Raw genomic sequence first — 20718 nt, 5'->3', positions numbered from 1 at the left:
AGGAAGCATCATACAAGCTCTAATTCATCAAATCATGGAAGAAGCATCTATAGAAGGAGAAAGTTCCAAAGTTACTCAAGGAGGAAATTTCCTCACAACTATGGAAATAATTACTTCCCAAAAAAATTTCATAAAGGTTACTCTTTTAATTGACTACAATTTTAAAAATGAATTTACTGCTCTTGTTGACAGCGGAGCTAATTTAAATTGTATTCAAGAAGTATTAATCCCTTCAAAATATTTTCATAAAACTACTCATAGTTTAAGATCTGGAAATGGGCAGAAAATGGGTATTACTTTTAAATTGCCAAAAGCCTATATTTGTCAAGACAAAGTTTGCATACCACAGAGTTTTGTCTTAGTAAAAGACATTTCAAATGAAATTATTTTGGGAACTCCATTTTTTAAAAAAAATATTTCCTATAAAAAAAAATGGGATACTAAGGGTATTATAGGAACCTTTGAAGGAAAAACTATTGAATTCCAATTTATAACGGAACCATTTTTCAGAATTATAAATGAAATAAAAGATAGGTTGATGAATAAACATCAACAAATTAGTTTTCTAAAACAAGAAATCTATACTCTTAATATTGAAGAAATTTTGCAAAATCCTAAATTACAGCAAAAAATAAATTTCTTATAAAACCAATTTTCCTTACAAATTTGTAGTGACCATCCTAATGCTTTTTGGGAAAGGAAAAAGCATATTGTTACTCTTCCATATGAAGAAACTTTTTCAGAGAAAAATATTCCTACTAAGGCAAGGTCAGGCCAAATGAATTCTGAATATTTAGAATTATGCAAAAATGAGATTTCTTCTCTTTTACAAAAAGGTCTTATACGATCTTCGAAATCTCCATGGTCATGTACAGCTTTTTATGTTAATAAACATGCTGAACAGGAACGAGGAGTTCCTAGGTTGGTTATTAATTATAAACCCTTAATAAGGTTTTGAAATGGATTTGATATCCAATCCCTAATAAAAAGGATTTATTGGATCGACTCCATAATGCTATTATATTTTTCAAACATGATTTAAAATCGAGATATTGGAAAATTCAAATTGCTGAAGAAGATAAATATAAAACTGCTTTTAATGTCCCTATTGGGCAATTCGAATGGAATGTCATGCCATTTGGATTAAAAATGCCCCTTCAGAATTTCAAAAAATCATGAATGATATTTTCATGCCTTATAGTAATTTTATCATTGTTTTATTAATGATATTTTAGTATTTTCAAATACTCTAGAAATGCATTTTAAACATCTTGATTTATTCAAGAAAATAATTATACAAAATGGATTGGTTATATCCAAACCAAAGATGTCTCTTTTTCAAACCAAAGTTAGATTTTTGGGTCATAATATTACAACAACAACAACAACAACATACCCAGTGAAATCCCACAATGTGGGATCTGGGGAGGGTAAAGTGTACGCAGACCGTACCCCTATCTTGGAAGATAGGGAGGCTGTTTCCGAAAGACCCTCGGCTCAAGAGAAAACACAACGAGAAAGGTTAGATAAGCACAAGCAGTTCAAAGCAAAATGCAAATGAAACTAAAGAAAGTGAATAAGTCAAAATAGAGCAGTCTGAAAAAGGGAGCAGTAGCTACCACAGATAAATAAGATAATCGAAGTACAAGAAACAACATATAGTAGCAAGAAACAAAGGACAATAGACTATAGATCGAAAACAGCGAATACCTACTAGCCTTCTACCCTAATTTGAGTCCTCCAAAACCTCCTATCTAAAGTCATGTCCTCGGTAAGCTGAACATGCGCCATGTCCTATCGCAGCACCTCTCCCTAATACTATTTCGGCCTACCCCTACCTCTTCTAAAACCATTCATAGCTAACCTCTCACACCTCCGCACTGGGGCATTTGTGCATCTCCTCCTCACATGCCCAAACCATCTCAGCCTCGCTTCCCTCATCTTGTCCTCCACTGATGCTACTCCAACCTTATCCCGGATATCTTCATTTCTAATCTTATCTCGCCTGGTGTGCCCACACATCCATCGCAACATTCTCATTTCCGCAGCTTTCATCTTTTGGACATGAGAGTTTTGGGTCATAATATTGAAAAAGGAAAAATTATTCCTATTAATAGAAGTATAGAATTTGCTTCTAAATTTCCAGATATTATTACTGATAAGACTCGAGATACATCTATTTTATAGGCAAATTACATCAAATCCACCCCAAACTATACCTGAAAAATCTAGTTCACACTCCAACTATTCGGACGACCTATTACACCCTTAATCATGTAAAAAGTGAATTTAATACCACCTCAATACACATATAATCAGTTGCATAAAGGGAGGTGTGATACACTCGCTGCCACGTCAGCGACACATCAACGCCACGTTAGATATCTTTTAATTTTAATTTTATCTTATTTTCCTTTTATTTATTCATTTGATTTTCTATTATTAATTATATTTACACTATTTAATTTCTAATTAACCATAAAATCCTCCCATAATTACATCTTCTCAATCATTAAACCATCTCCCCATCCCATTTCACTAGAACCACCATATCCGCCACCACCCCCACCACCAATTTCACCACAACCATATCCGCCACTGCCAAATTTGCCACCACCATATCTGCCACTACCACCACAATCAATTTTACCACCACCATATCCATCATCACCGTCGAACCTACCATCGAACGCACCACCACAAAATAAAAAAATTAACCACAAATTTCACCACCCACAACCAAATCAACCATTAAATCGCTTCACAACTACTGCCACTATAAGAAATTGCAAACAATCACCATAAATTCAAGATTGCTGCCATTAAACCACCACCATTGCCGCCAGCCCGCCAACCAAATCCACCACCGAATTTACAAATCATTATTGATAATTTTTAACAATGTAATATTAAGAACAGGTTAAAGTGAGAGAAAAATAAAATAAATTGAAGATTGATCGGAAAAAATGGAAGCTTGCCGGAAAAAATTTCCGGCCAAGATTTGTTACACTATTTCCATATGATGACAATGAAGATTCTTGTCCTACAAATCTTATAGGAAGGATAATGCAAAAGTAGAAGTGCAATTGAATCCAAAAATGAAAAGACAACTTTTAAAAGTAGAAGTGCAATTGAAAGAAAAAAGTCAAATTATTAGAAGAAGAGGAATTGGTGGTGAACGGTGAAGAAGAGGAATTGGTAGTGGTATTTTGATTTTGGTGGTGGTGGGTTTAATGGTGCCTATTGAAATCAGTGGAGGTGGTGGCTATTGAAATCTGGTGTTGGTGATATATATGGTGAAGAAGGTGGAGAGGGGAGGGGGCGACGTGGTGGTGGTCAAATTTAGAAGAAGGGGAGTTTGGGGCTGGGGCTGGGGGTGGCGTGAGGGTGGAGGGGGGCAACATGTTAAATGAAGAAGAAGAAGAAGAAGAAGAAGAAGAAGAAGAAGAAGAAGAAGAAGAAGAAGAAGAAGGGGAGCGGGTGGGGCTATGCAGTGAAGAAGAAAGGAAGAAGAAAGGGAGGGTTGGGGTGGGGATTATTAAAAAATATTTTTAATTAAAAAAGAAAATAATAAATAAATTTAACGTGCCTCTTTTTTAATTATTTTTATAATTTGTGCCACATCAGCTAGTAGGGTGGTAATAAATTCGTTTTTAGATGTTCAAGTGTGTAATAGGCCGCCTGTATAGTTTGAGTGTGAACTTGACATTTTGGGTATAGTTTAAGTGTAATTTGATGTATTTTGCCCTATTTTATATGATAGATTAAAAAAAATTCCAAAACCGTGGACTGATGATCATACTCAAGCAATGCGCCGGATTAAGGAAAAAGTTCATAATCTTCCTTGCCAAAAAATTATTGAAACAGATACTTCTGATATTGGCTTTGGAGGAATATTGAAACAGTATTCCCCAGATGATAAACAAGATTATTTAATACAATTTTATTCTGGTAAGTGGAATAATAGCCAAAAAACCTATGCTACTGTGGCTAAGGAAATCCTTGCTATAGTAAAATGTGTACTTAAATTTCAAGGAGATTTATATAATCAAAAGTTTTTAATAAAAACGGATTGCCAAGCTGCCAAATTTACGTTTAACAAAGACTGCAAGCATGATGTTTCTAAACAAATGTTTGCAAGATGGCAAGCACTATTAGCTCCATTTGATTTTGAAATTCATTATAAGAAACGGACAGATAATAGTCTCCCTGATTTTCTAACAAGGAAATATTTGAGTTCATAACTCTTGTTCATTTTATTTGCAGAATGAGGCCAAAATTTAGCCCCAACTCTAATAGAGGACGGGGAGGAAGAGGAACAACATCAAAAGGAACAGGTCGCGGTACTGTTCTTGCTCAAATGGACAACCAAAGGCTAATAGCCGCCAATATTGCAGAATCTTCCAGTAATACTAAGGAAGAAATCACATACCAACAATATTTGGATTTAATAAAATCCCAAAAACAGAAGGATAATATGTCTCCATCATACTCTAGTGCCCTTGCAGAAGATGATCACGAGGGCACGGATTCATATGAACAAACTGATAGCCGAGAATTAATAATTCTCATAGAAAATGATGATCTCCAATGGAGAAATGAGCCTTGGCAAATAATGCAAAGGTATTTTGATCAACAATCATATGCTACGATTACTTATAAATATCGTATGAATTATGAGATGGTTCTTTCATCTCTAGGATCAGCAGAATTTCAACATTTTTATCCTGCTACTAGAAAAAAAGTTTATAACTTTTCAAAAATTATTATAAAAAAAGATTTTCTCTCCAAATGAATGGGGATTAAGTACTTTAAAGGAAAAAGATTATACTCATCCTGAACAAAAAGTTCCAATTAAATTTAACTACTGGGATTATGTTGAAGCTTTTAATAAAGTATTTTTATATGGAAATCCTAATAAAAAGCATTCTTGGTTTATAAAGGTTTGTGCCAATGTTTATAAACAAGCCATCCCTAATTGGTTTTGTCAATGGTGGATTAATTATGGTCCAACCATAAAGATTTTACCCGAACCATTCAAAAGTTTATATACTGAATGGATTGAAGTCTCTCCAAAAATCATAGATTTGGAAACTAATAATATTTTCTTTGAAGGAATTACTAATATGTATTTCTTCATTGAATTCTCTATTCCGTGGATAATGAAATGGTCTGTAGAAGTGGGTCATACCCCGCACAATATTCCTTGTCTTCACAGGATTTTTTATACAAAATTCTAGAAGAAATTGATCCAAAAATCAAATGATGGAACCATTCCAGGACAAGAGTTAATAAACCAGATTGAAACTACCATTGCTAGTTATCGGGAATCAATAAATTCCAGACAAAGGGAAGTTCCTAGCTCTTTTCAGCACATTGCACACAAAATTCAGATGAAAAAAGGGATTATATCCCAAGAAGAAATGATAGCTCTTTATATGGAAGAATTTAAAAATGACTTATCCAAGAATCTTGGAATTGATATTTCTCAAATTTCGCCAGACATATCTATGGCATCGGTTGGTCATACCACCGACAATGAAGAGAATGAGGAAGAAGATGAAGAAGCAGGTGATAGCCATGTTTTAGCTGGAGAATCTCAAAGTCCTGATCATACGGAGGACTTTTCACAATTTTTGGCACAATTCAACAGCCAAAAGGAAGAATCTTCCAGCACCGCAAAGGACAAAGACAAGACTAAAATAAAGTGATAAGGTGGACCCCGCCACAAATGAAGTGATAAGGTGGACCCCGCCATAAAGAATCAACTTTTATAAAAGCATAGCTTTAATAAAGCAAAGTAGTTTGTTTTATTTAATTATTGTACTTTTACTTTATTCAAGGTAGCTTTTTCTTTTTCTTTGTCGGCCAAACTTGTCGTCCACCCTTATCTTTTTAATTTTGTCATTTTGTTTCATGATCCATTATAAAAGGATCACTTGTAAATGAGAAAAGGCAAGCTTTCACACACTGCCTTCTCTCTCTTGTAAAAATCTGTTAAATAAAAGTTTGAAGTTTGCCGCATCTCTCTCTCCTCTGGTTACGACAAAACTCACTTAGGTAATTCTCTTTTCTTTTCTTTTATGTTATTTAACAAATTTCTTATAATTAGCTTTAGCCTAAATGACAGGCTACACATCTTGTGTTGAACTATATCACACTAGACTACTACTTATTATGGTGAAAATGCTTTAATTAGCAAGGATTCACCAAGGGTGGTGTTGAGGTCAGGAAGAAAACAACCCAGACGGACTGTTCAAATTCAGCGGTGGTCCTGTTGTTTTGCCCGCTTAGCCGATATGGCGTTTAGGGATGTTTTTGGATTTGTTATGAGATTGGACAAACCCATAGCCAGGGTTATTAACCTATAAAAGTTTCTCAGTAGCACCATCCCAAAGTGCGATCCACACCTTTATGAACCAGGAATGTTTCTTATTAGGATTTTCATATAAAAAGACTTTATTAAAAGCTTCAACATAATCCCAATAATCAAATTTAACTAGGACTTTTTGTTCAGGATGAGTATAATTTTTTTCCTTTAAAGTACTTAATCCCCATTCATTTGGAGAGAAAATCTTTTTTATAATAATTTTTGAAAAGTTATAAACTTTTTTGCTAGTAGCAGGATAAAAATACTGAAATTCTGCTGATCCTAAGGATGAAAGGACCATCTCATAATTCATACGATATTTATAAGTAATCGTAGCATATGATTGTTGATCAAAATACCTTTGCATTATTTGCCAAGGCTCATTTCTCCATTGGAGATCATCATTTTCTATGAGAATTATTAATTCTCGGCTATCAGTTTGTTCATATGAATCCGTGCCCTCGTGATCATCATCTGCAAGGGCACTAGAGCATGATGGAGACATATTATCCTTCTGTTTTTAGGATTTTATTAAATCCAAATATTGTTGGTATGTGATTTCTTCCTTAGTATTACTGGAAGATTCTGCAATATTGGCGGCTATTAGCCTTTGGTTGCCCATTTGAGCAAGAACAGTACCGCGACCTGTTCCTTTTGATGTTGTTCCTCTTCCTCCCCGTCCTCTATTAGAGTTGGGGCTAAATTGTGGCCTCATTCTGCAAATAAAATGAACAAGAGTTATGAACTCAAATATTTCCTTGTTAGAAAATCAGGGAGACTATTATCTGTCCGTTTCTTATAATGAATTTCAAAATCAAATGGAGCTAATAGTGCTTGTCATCTTGCAAACATTTGTTTAGAAACATCATGCTTGCAGTCTTTGTTAAACATAAATTTGGCAGCTTGGCAATCCGTTTTTATTAAAAACTTTTGATTATATAAATCTCCTTGAAATTTAAGTACACATTTTACTATAGCAAGGATTTCCTTAGCCACAGTAGCATAGGTTTTTTGGCTATTATTCCACTTACCAGAATAAAATTGTACTAAATATTCTTGTTTATCATCTGGGGAATACTGTTTCAATATTCCTCCAATGCCAATATCAGAAGCACTTGTTTCAATAATTATTTGCCAAGTAGGGTTGGCTAGAGTAAGACAAGGAAGATTATGAACTTTTTCCTTAATCCTGTGAATTGCTTGAGTATGATCATAAATCTATGGTTTTGGAATCTTTTTTAATCTATCATGTAAAATAGATGTATCTTTTGCTAAATCTTTATAAAATGGCGAAATATAATTTAAGCTTCCAAGAAACTGTTGCAGTTGAGTCTTATCAGTAATAATATCAGGAAATTTAGAAGCAAATTCTATACTTCTATTAATAGGATTAATTTTTCCTTTTTCATTATTATGACCCAAAAATCTAAATTTTGTTTGGAAAAGAGACATCTTTGGTTTGGATTTAACCAATCCATTTTATATAATTATTTTCTTGAATATATCAAGATGTTTAAAATGCATTTCTAGAGTATTTGAAAATACTAAAATATCATCAATATAAACAATGATAAAATTAATATAAGGCATGAAAATATCATTTATGATTTTTTGAAATTAGAAGGGGCATTTTTTAATCCAAATGGCATGACATTCCATTTGAATTGCGCAATAGGGACATTAAAAGCATTTTTATATTTATCTGCTTCGGCAATTTAAATTTGCCAATATCCCGATTTTAAATCAAATTTGGAAAATATAATAGCATTATGGAGTCGATCCAATAAATCCTTTTTTTTAGGGATTGGATATCGAATCCATTTCAAAACCTTATTAAGGGGTTTATTATTAATAACTAACCTAGGAACTCCTCGTTCCTGTTCAACATGTTTATTAACATAAAAACTGTACATAACCATGGAGATTTCGAAGATCGTATAAGACCTTTTTGTAAAAGAGAAGAAATCTCATTTTTGCATAATTCTAAATATTCAGAATTCATTTGGTATGGCCTTGCCTTAGTAGGAATATTTTTCTCTGAAAAAGTTTCTTCATATAGAAGAGTAACAATATGTTTTTTCCTTTCCCAAAAAGCATTAGGATGGTCACTACAAATTTGTAAGGAAAATTGGTTTTTTAAGAAATCTATTTTTTGCTGTAATTTGGGATTTTGCAAAATTTCTTCAATATTAAGAGTATAGATTTCTTGTTTTAGAAAACTAATTTGTTGATGTTTATTCATCAATCTATCTTTTATCTCATTTATAATTCTGAAAGATGGTTAAGTTATAAACTGGAATTCAATAGTTTTTCCTTCAAAGGTTCCTACAATACCCTTAGTATCCCATTTTTTTATAGGAAATATTTTTAAAAAAAATGGAGTTCCCAAAATAATTTCATTTGAAATGTCTCTTACTACGACAAAACTTTGTGGTATGCAAACTTTGTCTTGACAAATATAGGCTTTTGGCAATTTAAAAGTAATACCCATTTTCTGCCCATTCCCAGATCTTAAACTATGAGTAGTTTTATGAAAATATTTTGAAGGGATTAATCCTTCTTGAATGCAATTTAAATCAGCTATGCTATCAACAAGACCAGTAAATTCATTTTTGAAATTGTAGTCAATTAAAAGAGTAACCTTTATGAAAATATTTTGGGAAGTAATTTTTTCCATAGTTGTGAGGAAATTCCCTCCTTGAGTAACTTTGGAAGTTTCTCCTTCTATAGATGCTTCTTCCATGATTTGATGAATTGGAGCTTGTATGATGCTTCCTTTGTCCTCAATTTTGGAGGCCCTTTCATCTAGGATTTGATTATGGTGTCTGAGGCTAGAAATTTCTTGTCTTAAATTAGAAATTTCTCTTTCCAAATCTTGGACTGTAGCAGGAGCAGTTATAACATTTCTTCTTTGTTGAAGAAGTTTTTTAACTTCTGACATGGTATATGGACCTGGGGATTCTTGGATGTGAATGCCAGTTTGAATTTCTGGCTATTTGGGTGATTCATTCACCTTATCAATAATTTGGGACCTAAGCTCTGGATCTTTAATAATTTTTAACAAATCCACAAGATTATCACCGTCTAAAACATTGATATTGGTATCTTGAAATTGGTATATGAGATTATAAAACTCATCATCTTTTTTACTCTTACAAGTACAGGATTTCCTATTTGACAAGGAAGACATTCATCCTCTGAACTGGATGAAATAAAGCTGTCATTATCAAGGACTCTAATATCTTCATTTGATGAGGAGCCGCATGATTCATCTGACTCAAAACCTGAATTTTCTGGTTCTGAATTCAATAAAATCTTGTATAATGATTCTTTTAAGTCATCGTCAATGTCAAGGTTCTTAATTTTCTCCTTGACTTTACAATTCTTGTAAAAATGACCAACTCTACCACACTTATATCAGGCTTTTGGATTTTTGGATTTAACAAATTCCTTTCTCTTTTTGAATTCTTTTTTCCGCTTTGCTTTCTTTTGAAAGCGTTTCTCTTTCCATTCTTGGAAGTTTTTCTTATTTTTCTTGCGTCTATGAGGTGCCTTAGTTTGTGGAATATCCATCCCAAATTGTCCACAGAATTCTGTTAATTGTTTTCTTTTCATTTAGACGATGTCTCTTAATTTGATGATTCATCTTGATCTCATTGCATAGGGCTAAACCTTCCTGCATGCATGTTCCTATTAATTTCACATAAGTATAATTATCATAATTGATACTAGCTTCCCCTTTCCTAAGAGTTTTTCTAACTCTTTCTGCAAAAAAGGTGGATAGTCCATTTATAAATTTAGATTTCCAATGACTATCATTGCATTCGGCCAGTTCCATAACCCGACAAAGGAATACATCCTTGTACCACCTAAATGAGGTAAGGGTTTTGCATCTTAAATTTTGAAGCATGGTCCTAATAGTTTCACTATTATCCATCCATCTTCCTGAAAAGTGTTCTATAATATTAATAACTAATGAATAAATAGCATTTGAGACAAGAACTAATTCTTGGGAAGTTCCTTGTTCTCGTTTTACAACGTTCAAGATATTACCACTCTCTTCTTGGGTTAAATAATTATCCCACCAGCCTGTTAATTGACCAGTAAAACCAACAATAATCATATCTGCGATGGTTCACTCATTATTCTTATTGACCTTACTAATTATACTATACATCAACATTCTATGTATGGTATAATAGATTTGTCTTTCACTATAACCATCTATGTTTCATTCGTAGATTTCTTTACCGCTATAACTATTGGTAATAATATGCTCATGCTCCTCTAATAAGACATCCTGAGCAGTAGGCCTAGGATAATAGTACATCCTTTGAGTAGGTTTCACAGCATAATGTTCATCTATTTTATTAATATCTGCTACAACCTGGGCCTTGCAATCCATATTTGGAAAATTATCATCATCCTCTGCTATTAAAGGACTAATATTGAAACCTTTAAATTTTTCATCAAGCATTTGCTCTAATTCTGAAAAAGGTTTTAATTTAAAATCTTTGATTTCAGGTGGAGGCTATATACTTGGAGTAGCAACAACTTCCTGCTTTTTCTCTTTATTAAGGGTGGAACAGTGTAATGTCTCTATTTGAGAAAAAAGTTTATCAATTCTTTCATGTAGTGAAATAATCTGTTCACCCAAGATAGTTATGTAATTATTAGCATAGTTTTGTTGTTTAAGCACATTATTAAGATGCTTAACAGTTAACCATTTTCGAAATGGCTCCCATTTGGGTGTATAAAATTCTTTGCTAATTTCCAGTCTTGCGGGTGTTCCCCGACTAAAATTAATTATTTGATCTGGATCCATTAAAAATCTTTAAATTCCATATCAGACGCAGTCAATTCTATGTCTGGAATATTAGTAACAATATTATCCTGGTCAATCTTAAGACCACTGACTCTATTAGTGTCAGTTTCTCTATTTTGATAAGTAGAAGCTCTAGATGGGGACTTGACAATATAATCAATTGGCGAAATATAAGAATGACATGAAGAATTTGATCTAGTTAGTCTAGATCTACTGCTGGTACTATAACTTTCAGTTTTATATAATAAAGATGGAGGTTCATAAAATCTTAATTTAATGGTCCCATCTGGGGCTTGCTCAATTTCAGAAATATCAGTATTTATATTATTTTGAGGAGGTGCAGCTCCTTCTATGCCCCACTCTTTGAGAAAATCAATTTCATCCCATTTGATAGGTCTTCTAGTAACAACTTTGGATTTACCAAAATTAGTTTCTATCAAAATAGTTTCATTTTTGAAATCCATGATTTTACACATAGGATTCATAGTATATAATGGTTTAAAATCTACACTATAACAGATACATATAATCTCTGTACCTGGCATGTAATCAAAACCATGCAATTTATCACTTAATATTAAAATGTCTAAAGAATTATCATCCTGCAATGATACCTGTAAGTTAGGATAAGTATTAAAATAAACCGGGTCATAAGCCAAACTGGTTTGTACTGTCTCTTAAGGGATTTTTTTCAATTTCGATTTCTACCATCTCTTAAAGTTGCTATAAATCTTTCCAGCAAACCTCTTAATGTAAGGGGTTTGAATGCTACTTGTACTAACCCAATATACATAAATCTATGAGTTTCCTTATATGGAGCTAAATCACTTTCAGATAATAATCTAAAAGTAGCATGGTCACTATCAACTGTAATTGTTTCTTCAGTGGTTTTAACCACTTGCTTGAGACCTAATTTCTCAAAAGTACCTATCTGATATATTAATCTAGGTTGGATTTTAGGAATTGTCCATTTATTAAGAAGATCTAAATGTTGAGGCATATCATATTCCTCTTTTTTAGTATTTTTAATCGTATTTTTTCTTCTAATGGTATCAGAGCCATGGTACGAAAGTAGTCATAGGTGATATATGTTCAACACTCTTTTTCATTAACTGCATGATCGCACTTTGGGATGGCGCTACTGAGGAACTTTTATAGGTTAATAACCCTGGCCATGGATTTGTCCAATCTCAGAACAAGTCCAAAAACAGCCCTAAACGCCAGCTCGGCTAAGCGGGCAAAACAACAGGACCACCGCCTGAATTTGAATAGTCCGCCTGAGTTATTCTCTGCCTGACCTCAACACCACCCTTGGTGAATCCTTGCTAATTAAAGCATTTTCACCATAATTAGTAATAGTCTAGTGTGATATAATTCAACACAAGATGTTTAGCCTGTCATTTAGGCTAAAGATAATTATAAGAAATTTGTTAAATAACACAAAAGAAAAGAAAAGAGAATTACCTAAGTGAGTTTTGTTGTAACCAGAGGAGAGAGAGAGATGTGGCAAACTCCATAGTTGTGAGGAAATTTCCTCCTTGAGTAACTTTGGAAGTTCTCCTTCTATAGATGTTTCTTCCATGATTTGATGAATTGGAACTTGTATGATGCTTCCTTTGTCCTCAATTTTGGAAATCCTTTCATCGCAGATATGATTATTGCTGGTTTTACTGGTCAATTAAAAGGCCGGTGGGATAATTATTAAACTCAAGAACAGCGTGGTAGTATCTTGAATGCTGTAAAACGGGAACAAGGAGCTTCCCAAGAATCAGTTCTAGTCCCAAATGTTGTTTATTCATTAGTTATTAATATTATAGAACACTTTTCAGGAAGATGAATGGATAATAGTGAAACTATTAAGACCATGCTTCAAAATTTAAGATGCAAGACCCTTACCTCATTTAGGTGGTACAAGGATGTATCACTTTGTTGGGTTATGAAACTGCCCGAATGCAATGATAGTCATTGGAAATCTAAATTTATAGATGGATTGCCCACCCTTTTTGCAGAAAGAGTTAGAAAAACTCTTAGGAAAGGGGAAACTAGTATCAATTATGATAATTATACTTATGGGAAATTAATAGGAACATGCATGCAGGAAGGTTTAGCCTTATGCAATGAGATCAAGCTGAATCAGCAAATTAAGAGACATGGTCTAGATGAAAGACAACAATTCGGAGAATTCTGTGGAAAATTTGGGATGGATATTCCATAGACTAAGGTGCTAATAGGTGATATATATTCAACACACATCTCCTAATGGATATCATTAGAAGAAAAAAAACGGTTAAAAATACTAAAAAAGAGGAATATGATATGCCTCAACATTGACATATCCTAAGATCCAGCCCAGACCAATAAATCTTTGAAGTTTGCCACATCTCTCTCTCCTCTGGTTACAACAAAACTCACTTAGGTAATTCTCTTTTCTTTTCTTTTGTGTTATTTAACAAATTTCTTATAATTATCTTTAGCCTAAATGACAGGCTAAACATCTTGTGTTGAACTATATCACACTAGACTGCTACTTATTATGGTGAAAATGCTTTAATTAGCAAGGATTCACCATGGGTGGTGTTGAGGTCAAACAGAGAATAACCCAGGCGGACTGTTCAAATTCAGGTGGTAGTCCTGTTGTTTTGCCCGCTTAGCCGAGGTGGCGTTTAGGGCTGCTTTTGGACTTGTTCTGAGATTAGACAAACCCATGGCCAGGGTTATTAACCTATAAAAGTTCCTTAGTAGCGCACCCCAAAGTGTGATCCTGCAGTTAATGGTATCAGAGCCGTGGTACGGAAGTAGTCATAGGTGATATATGTTCAACACTTTTTCTAATGGATATCATTAGAAGAAAAAATACGGTTAAAAATACTAAAAAAGAGGAATACGATATGCCTCAACATTTAGATCTTCTTAATAAATGGACAATTCCTAAAATCCAACCCAGATTAATATATCAGATGGGTACTTTTGAGAAATTAGGTCCCAAGCAAGTGGTTAAAACCACTGAAGAAACAATTACAGTTGATAGTGACCATGCTACTTTTAGATTATTATCTGAAAGTGATTTAGCTCCTTATAGGGAAACTCATAGATTTATGCATATTAGGTTAGTACAAGTAGCATTCAAACCACGTACATTAAGAGGTTTTCCGGAAAGCTATATAGCAGCTTTAAGAGATGGTAGAAATCGAAATTGGAAAAAATCCCTTATAGGGACAGTACAAACTAGTTTGGCTTATGGCCCTATTTACTTTAATGCTTATCCTAACTTGCAGGTATCATTGCAGGATGATAATTCTTTAGACGCTTTAATATTAAGTGTTAAATTGAATGGTTATGATTACATGCCAGGTACAGAGGTTATATGTATATGTTATAGAATATATTTTAAACCATTATATACTATGAATCCTATGTGTAAAATCATGGATTTCAAAAATGAAACTATTTTGATAGAAACTAATTTTGGTAAATCCAAAGTTGTTACTAGAAGACCTATCAAATGGGATGAAATTGATTTTCCCAAAGAGTGGGTCATAGAAGGAGCTGCACCTCCTCAAAACAATATAAATACTGATATTTCTGAAATTGAGCAAGCCCCAGATTGGACCATTAAATTAAGATTTTATGAACCTCCATCTTTATTAGATAAAGCTGAAAGTTATAGTACTAGCAGTAGATCTAGACTAACTAGATCAAATTCTTCATGTCATTCTTATATTTCGCCAATTGATTATATTGTCAAGTCCCCATCTAGAGCTTCCACTTCTCAAAATAGAGAAACTGACGCTAATAGAGTCAGTGGTCTTAAGATTGACCAGGATAATATTGTTACTAGTATTCCAGACATAGAATTGACTGCGTCTGATATGGAATTTAAAGATTTTTAATGGATCCAGATCAAATAATTGATTTTAGTCGGGGATCACACGCAAGACTGGAAATTAGCAAAGAATTATATACACCCAAATGGGAGCCATTTCGAAAATGGTTTTTGTTTTTTTACAAATTTTACTGATAATGAAACAACAAGTTTTCAAAATGAAATTTATGAAGATCTTTCTCAGATTAACCAAATTATATTTTTTGTGTCTTGGTTTATACATAACTATGTTGACAATTATATTTCTGTTTTGGAGCGCAATTACGAACTGACTACTGGAGAAGTGGTTAGTGTAGTATTTCCTCCACAACAATCGTTTCAAATTAGTAAAGATGATAAGACTCTTCATTTTGCAGCATTTTCAAAACTATTTGAAAACGATACTTTACAAATAACTGTTAAGCATCTTAATAATGTGCTTAAACAACTAAAAAATAGGAGGACAACCAGTTTTGCCACAAGAATATGAAGATTTTGCCTTTTGTTTGAATTCTTGTGAACTACATGAGGTTCCTTTCAAAGGGAGTCCTTTCACTTGGTGGAATGGTAGGGCTGCTAATGACTGTATATTTAAGAGATTGGATAGGATGCTTTATAATGATATCTTTCAGAATTGGTTTGGACAATTTGAAGTGGAACATTTGTCATGGACTTGTTCTGATCATGCACCATTACTTGTATCATGTGAAGATCAAGTGCAAAAGTTTATCAAACCTTTCAGATTTCTCAAATTCTGGGTGGAACATGATAATTTTCTTGATTTTGTTAAGCAGCAATGGGATACAGTCTTATCTGATGATGCATTTCTATCATTTAAGCTCAAGATGAAGAAACTGAAAACTGCCTTAAGTACTTGGAGTAAGATTGGGGACATTTTTAAACAGCTTGTTATAAGAGAGGAAATAGTTAAGATTAAAGAACAGCTGTTTGAAGAAAATCCATCAGAAGAAAATAGAATGGTCATGCAAAGGGCACAGGCAAAACTTAAACTATATCTTCATTATGAGGAGGAATTCTGGAGGCAAAAAGCCAGGATGGATTGTTTTTCTGAAGGTGATAAGAATACAAGATATTTCCATATCTTGGTAAAAGGAAGAAGAAAGAGAATTCAGATCAGGAGGATAAAAGATGATGATGGTAATTGGCTTGAGGATGTTGATAGTGTTGCTGCACAAGCTGTCAATTTTTTCCACAAGCAATTTACTCATGAGGAGGTTGGTGAAGACTCACCAATACTTAATAACATTCAAGAGATAATCAGAGAGGAGGATAATATTTTACTTGCTGAGCAACCTACCATGGAGGAAGTACAGAAGGCTGTATTTGAAATAAATGGTGATAGTGCCTGTGGTCCTGATGGTTTTTCTGGTATATTTTATCAAAAGTGTTGGGAGGTGATAAAGGCAGATGTATATAGTGTGGTTAAAGCTTTATTTTAAGGACAAACTCTTCCAAAATCAATAACTCACACACATCTGGTTTTACTGCCAAAGAAGAATGTTGTTGACACATTCTCTGATATGAGGCCTATAAGTCTTAGTAATGTTATCAATAAGGTCATATCCAGAGTAGTGCATAACAGACTAGATAAGATACTTACAAGGGTGATATCTTCAAATCAGTCTGGCTTTGTAAAGGGCAGAAATATAATTGAGAATGTGTTGTTGACACAGGAAATTATTACTGATATAAGGAAGAGAGAAAAACCAGCAAATGTTGTAATTAAGCTGGATATGGCAAAAGCATATGATAGGGTCTCATGGTTATATCTCTGTAAAGTCAAGGGAATAATGGGATTTTCTCTATTCTTCATTGATTTGATATGGAGGCTGTTGGTAAATAATTGGTATTCAGTTCTTTTAAATGGCCAGGCACATGGTTTCTTTCATTCTACAAGGGGTGTCAAGCAAGGAGATCCACTTTCTCCTGCTCTCTTTATCATTGCTGTAGAAGTTCTTTCAAGGGCCTTAAATTCTTTGTTTGATCAGTCTGGTTTTGTGGGATATGGGATGCCAAAGTGGAGTGCTGATCTGAATCATCTGGCATATGCAGATGATACAATCATTTTCTCATCAGCTGATAGCCAATCTTTACACATAATCATGGACATTCTTCAGGAATATGAGAAAGTATCTGGACAGATGATAAACAAGAGAAAAAGTTCTTTCTATTTGTTCAGCAAGGTATCACAGGAGATAAGTGAGCAGGTAGAAACAATAACAGGATTTGTGAGAGGACACTTTCCTTTTACATATCTTGGAGTTCCCATTACTCATGCCAGAAAAAGGAAGGTGGATTATACTGAATTATTGAAGAAAATCAAAGACAGGTTACAAACTTGGAAGGGCAAGTTACTATCCTATGGAGGAAAAGCAGTGCTGATCACTAGTGTGCTTCAAAGTATTCCAATTCATGTTTTATCTACTATAAGACCTCCTAAATGTGTTATAAAGGAACTACATAGGATCTTTGCCAGGTTCTTTTGGAATAATAAGGAGGATGGAAGATGCAGACACTGGGCAGCTTGGTTAAACATGTGCATACCCAAACATGAAGGTGGTTTGGGTTTCAGGTCTATCTATGACACATCCAAAGCTCTATGTGCTAAACTCTGGTGGAAGTTCAGAACCACTAGCTCTCTTTGGGATAATTTCATGTGGAATAAATACTGTAAAAAACAAATTCCCCAGGTGGTTAAATGGAAGGGAGGGTCACAAGTCTGGAAGATGATGTTGGAGGCAAGGGAAAGTATAGAACAGGAAATCTGGTGGGAGCCAAAGATTGGAAGTTCAAAAATTTGGTTTGACAATTGGACTAAACTAGGTGCTCTTAATTATGTGTTTCCCCAGTCCTGGCAAATCAATGAGCAGGTTGAAGATGTTTCAGAACTTATGACAGATGGAAAATGGAATATCAGCAAACTAATGCAGCTGTTTCCTGAGGATATTGTGCAGCATATAATACAGGAAATTGACATTAAGTATGCATCAAATGAATGGGATAGACCTTGGTGGATGATGACAAGCACATGCAAGTTTACAGTAAGCAGTGCATGGCAATTACTGAGACAAAAAGCTAATGTGATAGTGCCATTTCAGAATATGTGGATTAAAGGGGTGCCTTTTAAAATTTCATTCTTCATGTGGAGATTGTGGAAGTTTAAAGTCCCAATTGATGAAGTGGTGGCAAGTATTGGTATTCCATTAGTCTCAAAGTGTTGCTGCTGTCAAAATGCTCAGATAGAGACTATAAATCATATGTTTCTATGTGGGGAATTGGCTACAAAGGTCTGGAGATACTTCAATATGGGGGCAGGACTGAGTATGAATTGTGTTCAGGTCAAGCAGGCTATAAGAAGTTGGTGGGAAGCAAAATGCCATTTCAAAATGAAAACCATATACAAAGCAGTGCCTGCTTTTATAGTGTGGGAAATATGGAAGTGGAGAAATCATAGGCTTCATGGTGGAAATATGAATCTGAATAGAGTGCTGTATGACATAAATATGAACATTCATATGTTATGTAAACTTCAGTTCCCTGGGATGAACATTCCAACTATATGGCATCAAATGGTTCAATTCTTTGAAGGATATAAGCCTACTGTCATTTGTAGAATTATTGAATGGAGGAGACCTGCACCTGGAATTTACAAGTGCAATACAGATGGAGCTGCTAAAGGAAATCCAGGTCCAAGTTCTTCTGCCTTTTGTATAAGAAATGAAAAGGGAGATCTGGTGTATGCAGCTGCAAAAAGTTTGGCAGATGGAACAAATATTGTGGCTGAGGCTGAGGCTGAGGCTGAGGCTGTTAGAATGGGACTGAGGCACTGTGTGGTAAAACAGCTTTTTCCATTGATTATAGAGACAGATTCCATGACCATGAAGATGATTCTAAATGATGAATGGAAGGTTCCTTGGAGTATCTCAATGTTGGTGGATGATATCAAGAGGATGATGACTGATCACACAGTTTCTGTGGAGCATATACATAGAGAAGGAAATGGGCTTGCAATTTTTTTAACTAACTTTGTTTTTGGTTTTGCAGGATCAATTCAGTTTCATAATTTCAGGAATAACCAAGTCAAGCTAAGAGGATTTTGAATTTGGAGAAGAGAGGAATTCTAAACTTGAGAATAAGAACCATTCAAGATAAAACACCAGATTGATACCATCACTGAGCACAGTTTCTCACCTGATTATGAGTATTTGCAACATCTGTATTAGGGTGGTATTAGTGTGCTTGGCATGCTCATTCCTTAGTTCAAATGTTGTGATATACATGATCAAAGTAGCAGGTTGTGATAATTATGGATCAAATACTATACAAACCTGGTCACATGATAAAGATTAAGCTAAACATTGACAGATTTCAATGACCAGCAGACTGATAAGCAACAGATGCAGATTCAAATGTTGTATGCACTAGTATGGACAATACACATATCTAGTCTAGGATGTATGCTCCTCTGACACTGATGCAGATTTGAAAGTGGTTTTGGCTTCCATATAGATGATGATTTGGACAGAAGATCACAGCTGTTTTAAGATGCCTGAAGAATGATTCAAACGATTTGAAACATGCCACCTGTGAGACTTGAAGGTGTGATAGATGTTATCAAGTCAAGGCTTTTTTGAATAGCTGTTAATATTCTGTTCAAATTCATAGTCTGTATTTCCGTGTTCCACTTTTCCTTTCCTTTTCATTTCTGTTTTTGGTTCATTTATTTATTTGATCAATCACTTTTGGATTGATATGTACATATTTTTTTATTAATAAATCTCCACCTTTATGGTGGCTTTGATTAAAAAAAAATTTTTATCTTGGATGAACAGATTCTTTCACTACATGAAAGAATTGATAAACTATTTTCTCAAATAGAGACATTACACGGTTCCACCCTTAATAAAGGGAAAAAGCAGGAAGTTGTTGCTACTCCAAGTATACAACCTCCACCTGAAATCAAAGATTTTAAATTAAAACCTTTTTCAGAATTAGAGCAAATGCTTGATGAAAGATTTAAAGGTTTCAATATTAGTCGTTTAATAGCAGAGGATGATGATAATTTTCCAAATATGGATTGCAAGGCCCAGGTTGCAGCAGATATTAATAAAATAGATGAACATTATGCTGTGAAACCTACTCAAAGGATGTACTATTATCCTAGGCCTACTCCTCAGGATGTCTTATTAGAGGAGCATGAGCATATTATTACCAATAGTTATAGCGGTAAAGAAATCTATGAATGGAACATAGATGGTTATAGTGAAAGACAAATCTATTGTACCATACATAGAATGTTGATGTATAGTACAATTAGTAAGGTCAATAAAAATAATGAGCGAACATCGCAGATATGATTATTGCTGGTTTTATTGGTCAATTAAAAGGCGGGTGGGATAATTATTTAACCCAAGAAGAGCGTGGTAATATCTTGAACGTTGTAAAACGGGAACAAGGAACTTCCCAAGAATCAGTTCTAGTCCCAAATGCTGTTTATTCATTAGTTATTAATATTATAGAACACTTTTCAGGAAGATGGACGGATAATAGTGAAACTATTAGGACCATGCTTCAAAATTTAAGATGCAAAACCCTTACCTCATTTAGGTGGTACAAGGATGTATTCCTTTGCCGGGTTCT

General features: G+C 34.1%; 1 protein-coding gene across 1 annotated transcript; it reads left to right on the top strand.

The window, feature by feature from the left end:
- Positions 1–16598: 16598 nt before the first annotated feature.
- LOC132630733 (uncharacterized) lies at positions 16599–19178 on the top strand. Its single transcript, XM_060346300.1, has 5 exons — positions 16599–17070; positions 17131–17478; positions 17635–17768; positions 17928–18119; positions 18237–19178. The coding sequence occupies exons 1-5, from the start codon at positions 16599–16601 to the stop codon at positions 19176–19178; spliced, it is 2088 nt and encodes a 695-aa protein (XP_060202283.1).
- Positions 19179–20718: the final 1540 nt, after the last annotated feature.

The sequence above is a fragment of the Lycium barbarum genome, chromosome 3 (assembly GCF_019175385.1).
Source record: "Lycium barbarum isolate Lr01 chromosome 3, ASM1917538v2, whole genome shotgun sequence".
Classification (NCBI taxonomy): Eukaryota; Viridiplantae; Streptophyta; class Magnoliopsida; order Solanales; family Solanaceae; genus Lycium; species Lycium barbarum.
The sequence above is the reverse complement of the archived record's forward strand: the minus strand, read 5'-3'. Positions and strand labels throughout refer to the sequence as shown.

Bases quoted from the DNA above. Each gene is read 5' to 3' on its own strand.
- LOC132630733 (XM_060346300.1), top strand. From the start codon at position 16,599: ATGAGGCCTATAAGTCTTAGTAATGTTATCAATAAGGTCATATCCAGA. The intron at 17,071-17,130 runs GTTTTGTGGGAT...TGGCATATGCAG, and splicing joins TTCTTTGTTTGATCAGTCTG to ATGATACAATCATTTTCTCA. The intron at 17,479-17,634 runs GTATTCCAATTC...CCAAACATGAAG, and splicing joins GATCACTAGTGTGCTTCAAA to GTGGTTTGGGTTTCAGGTCT.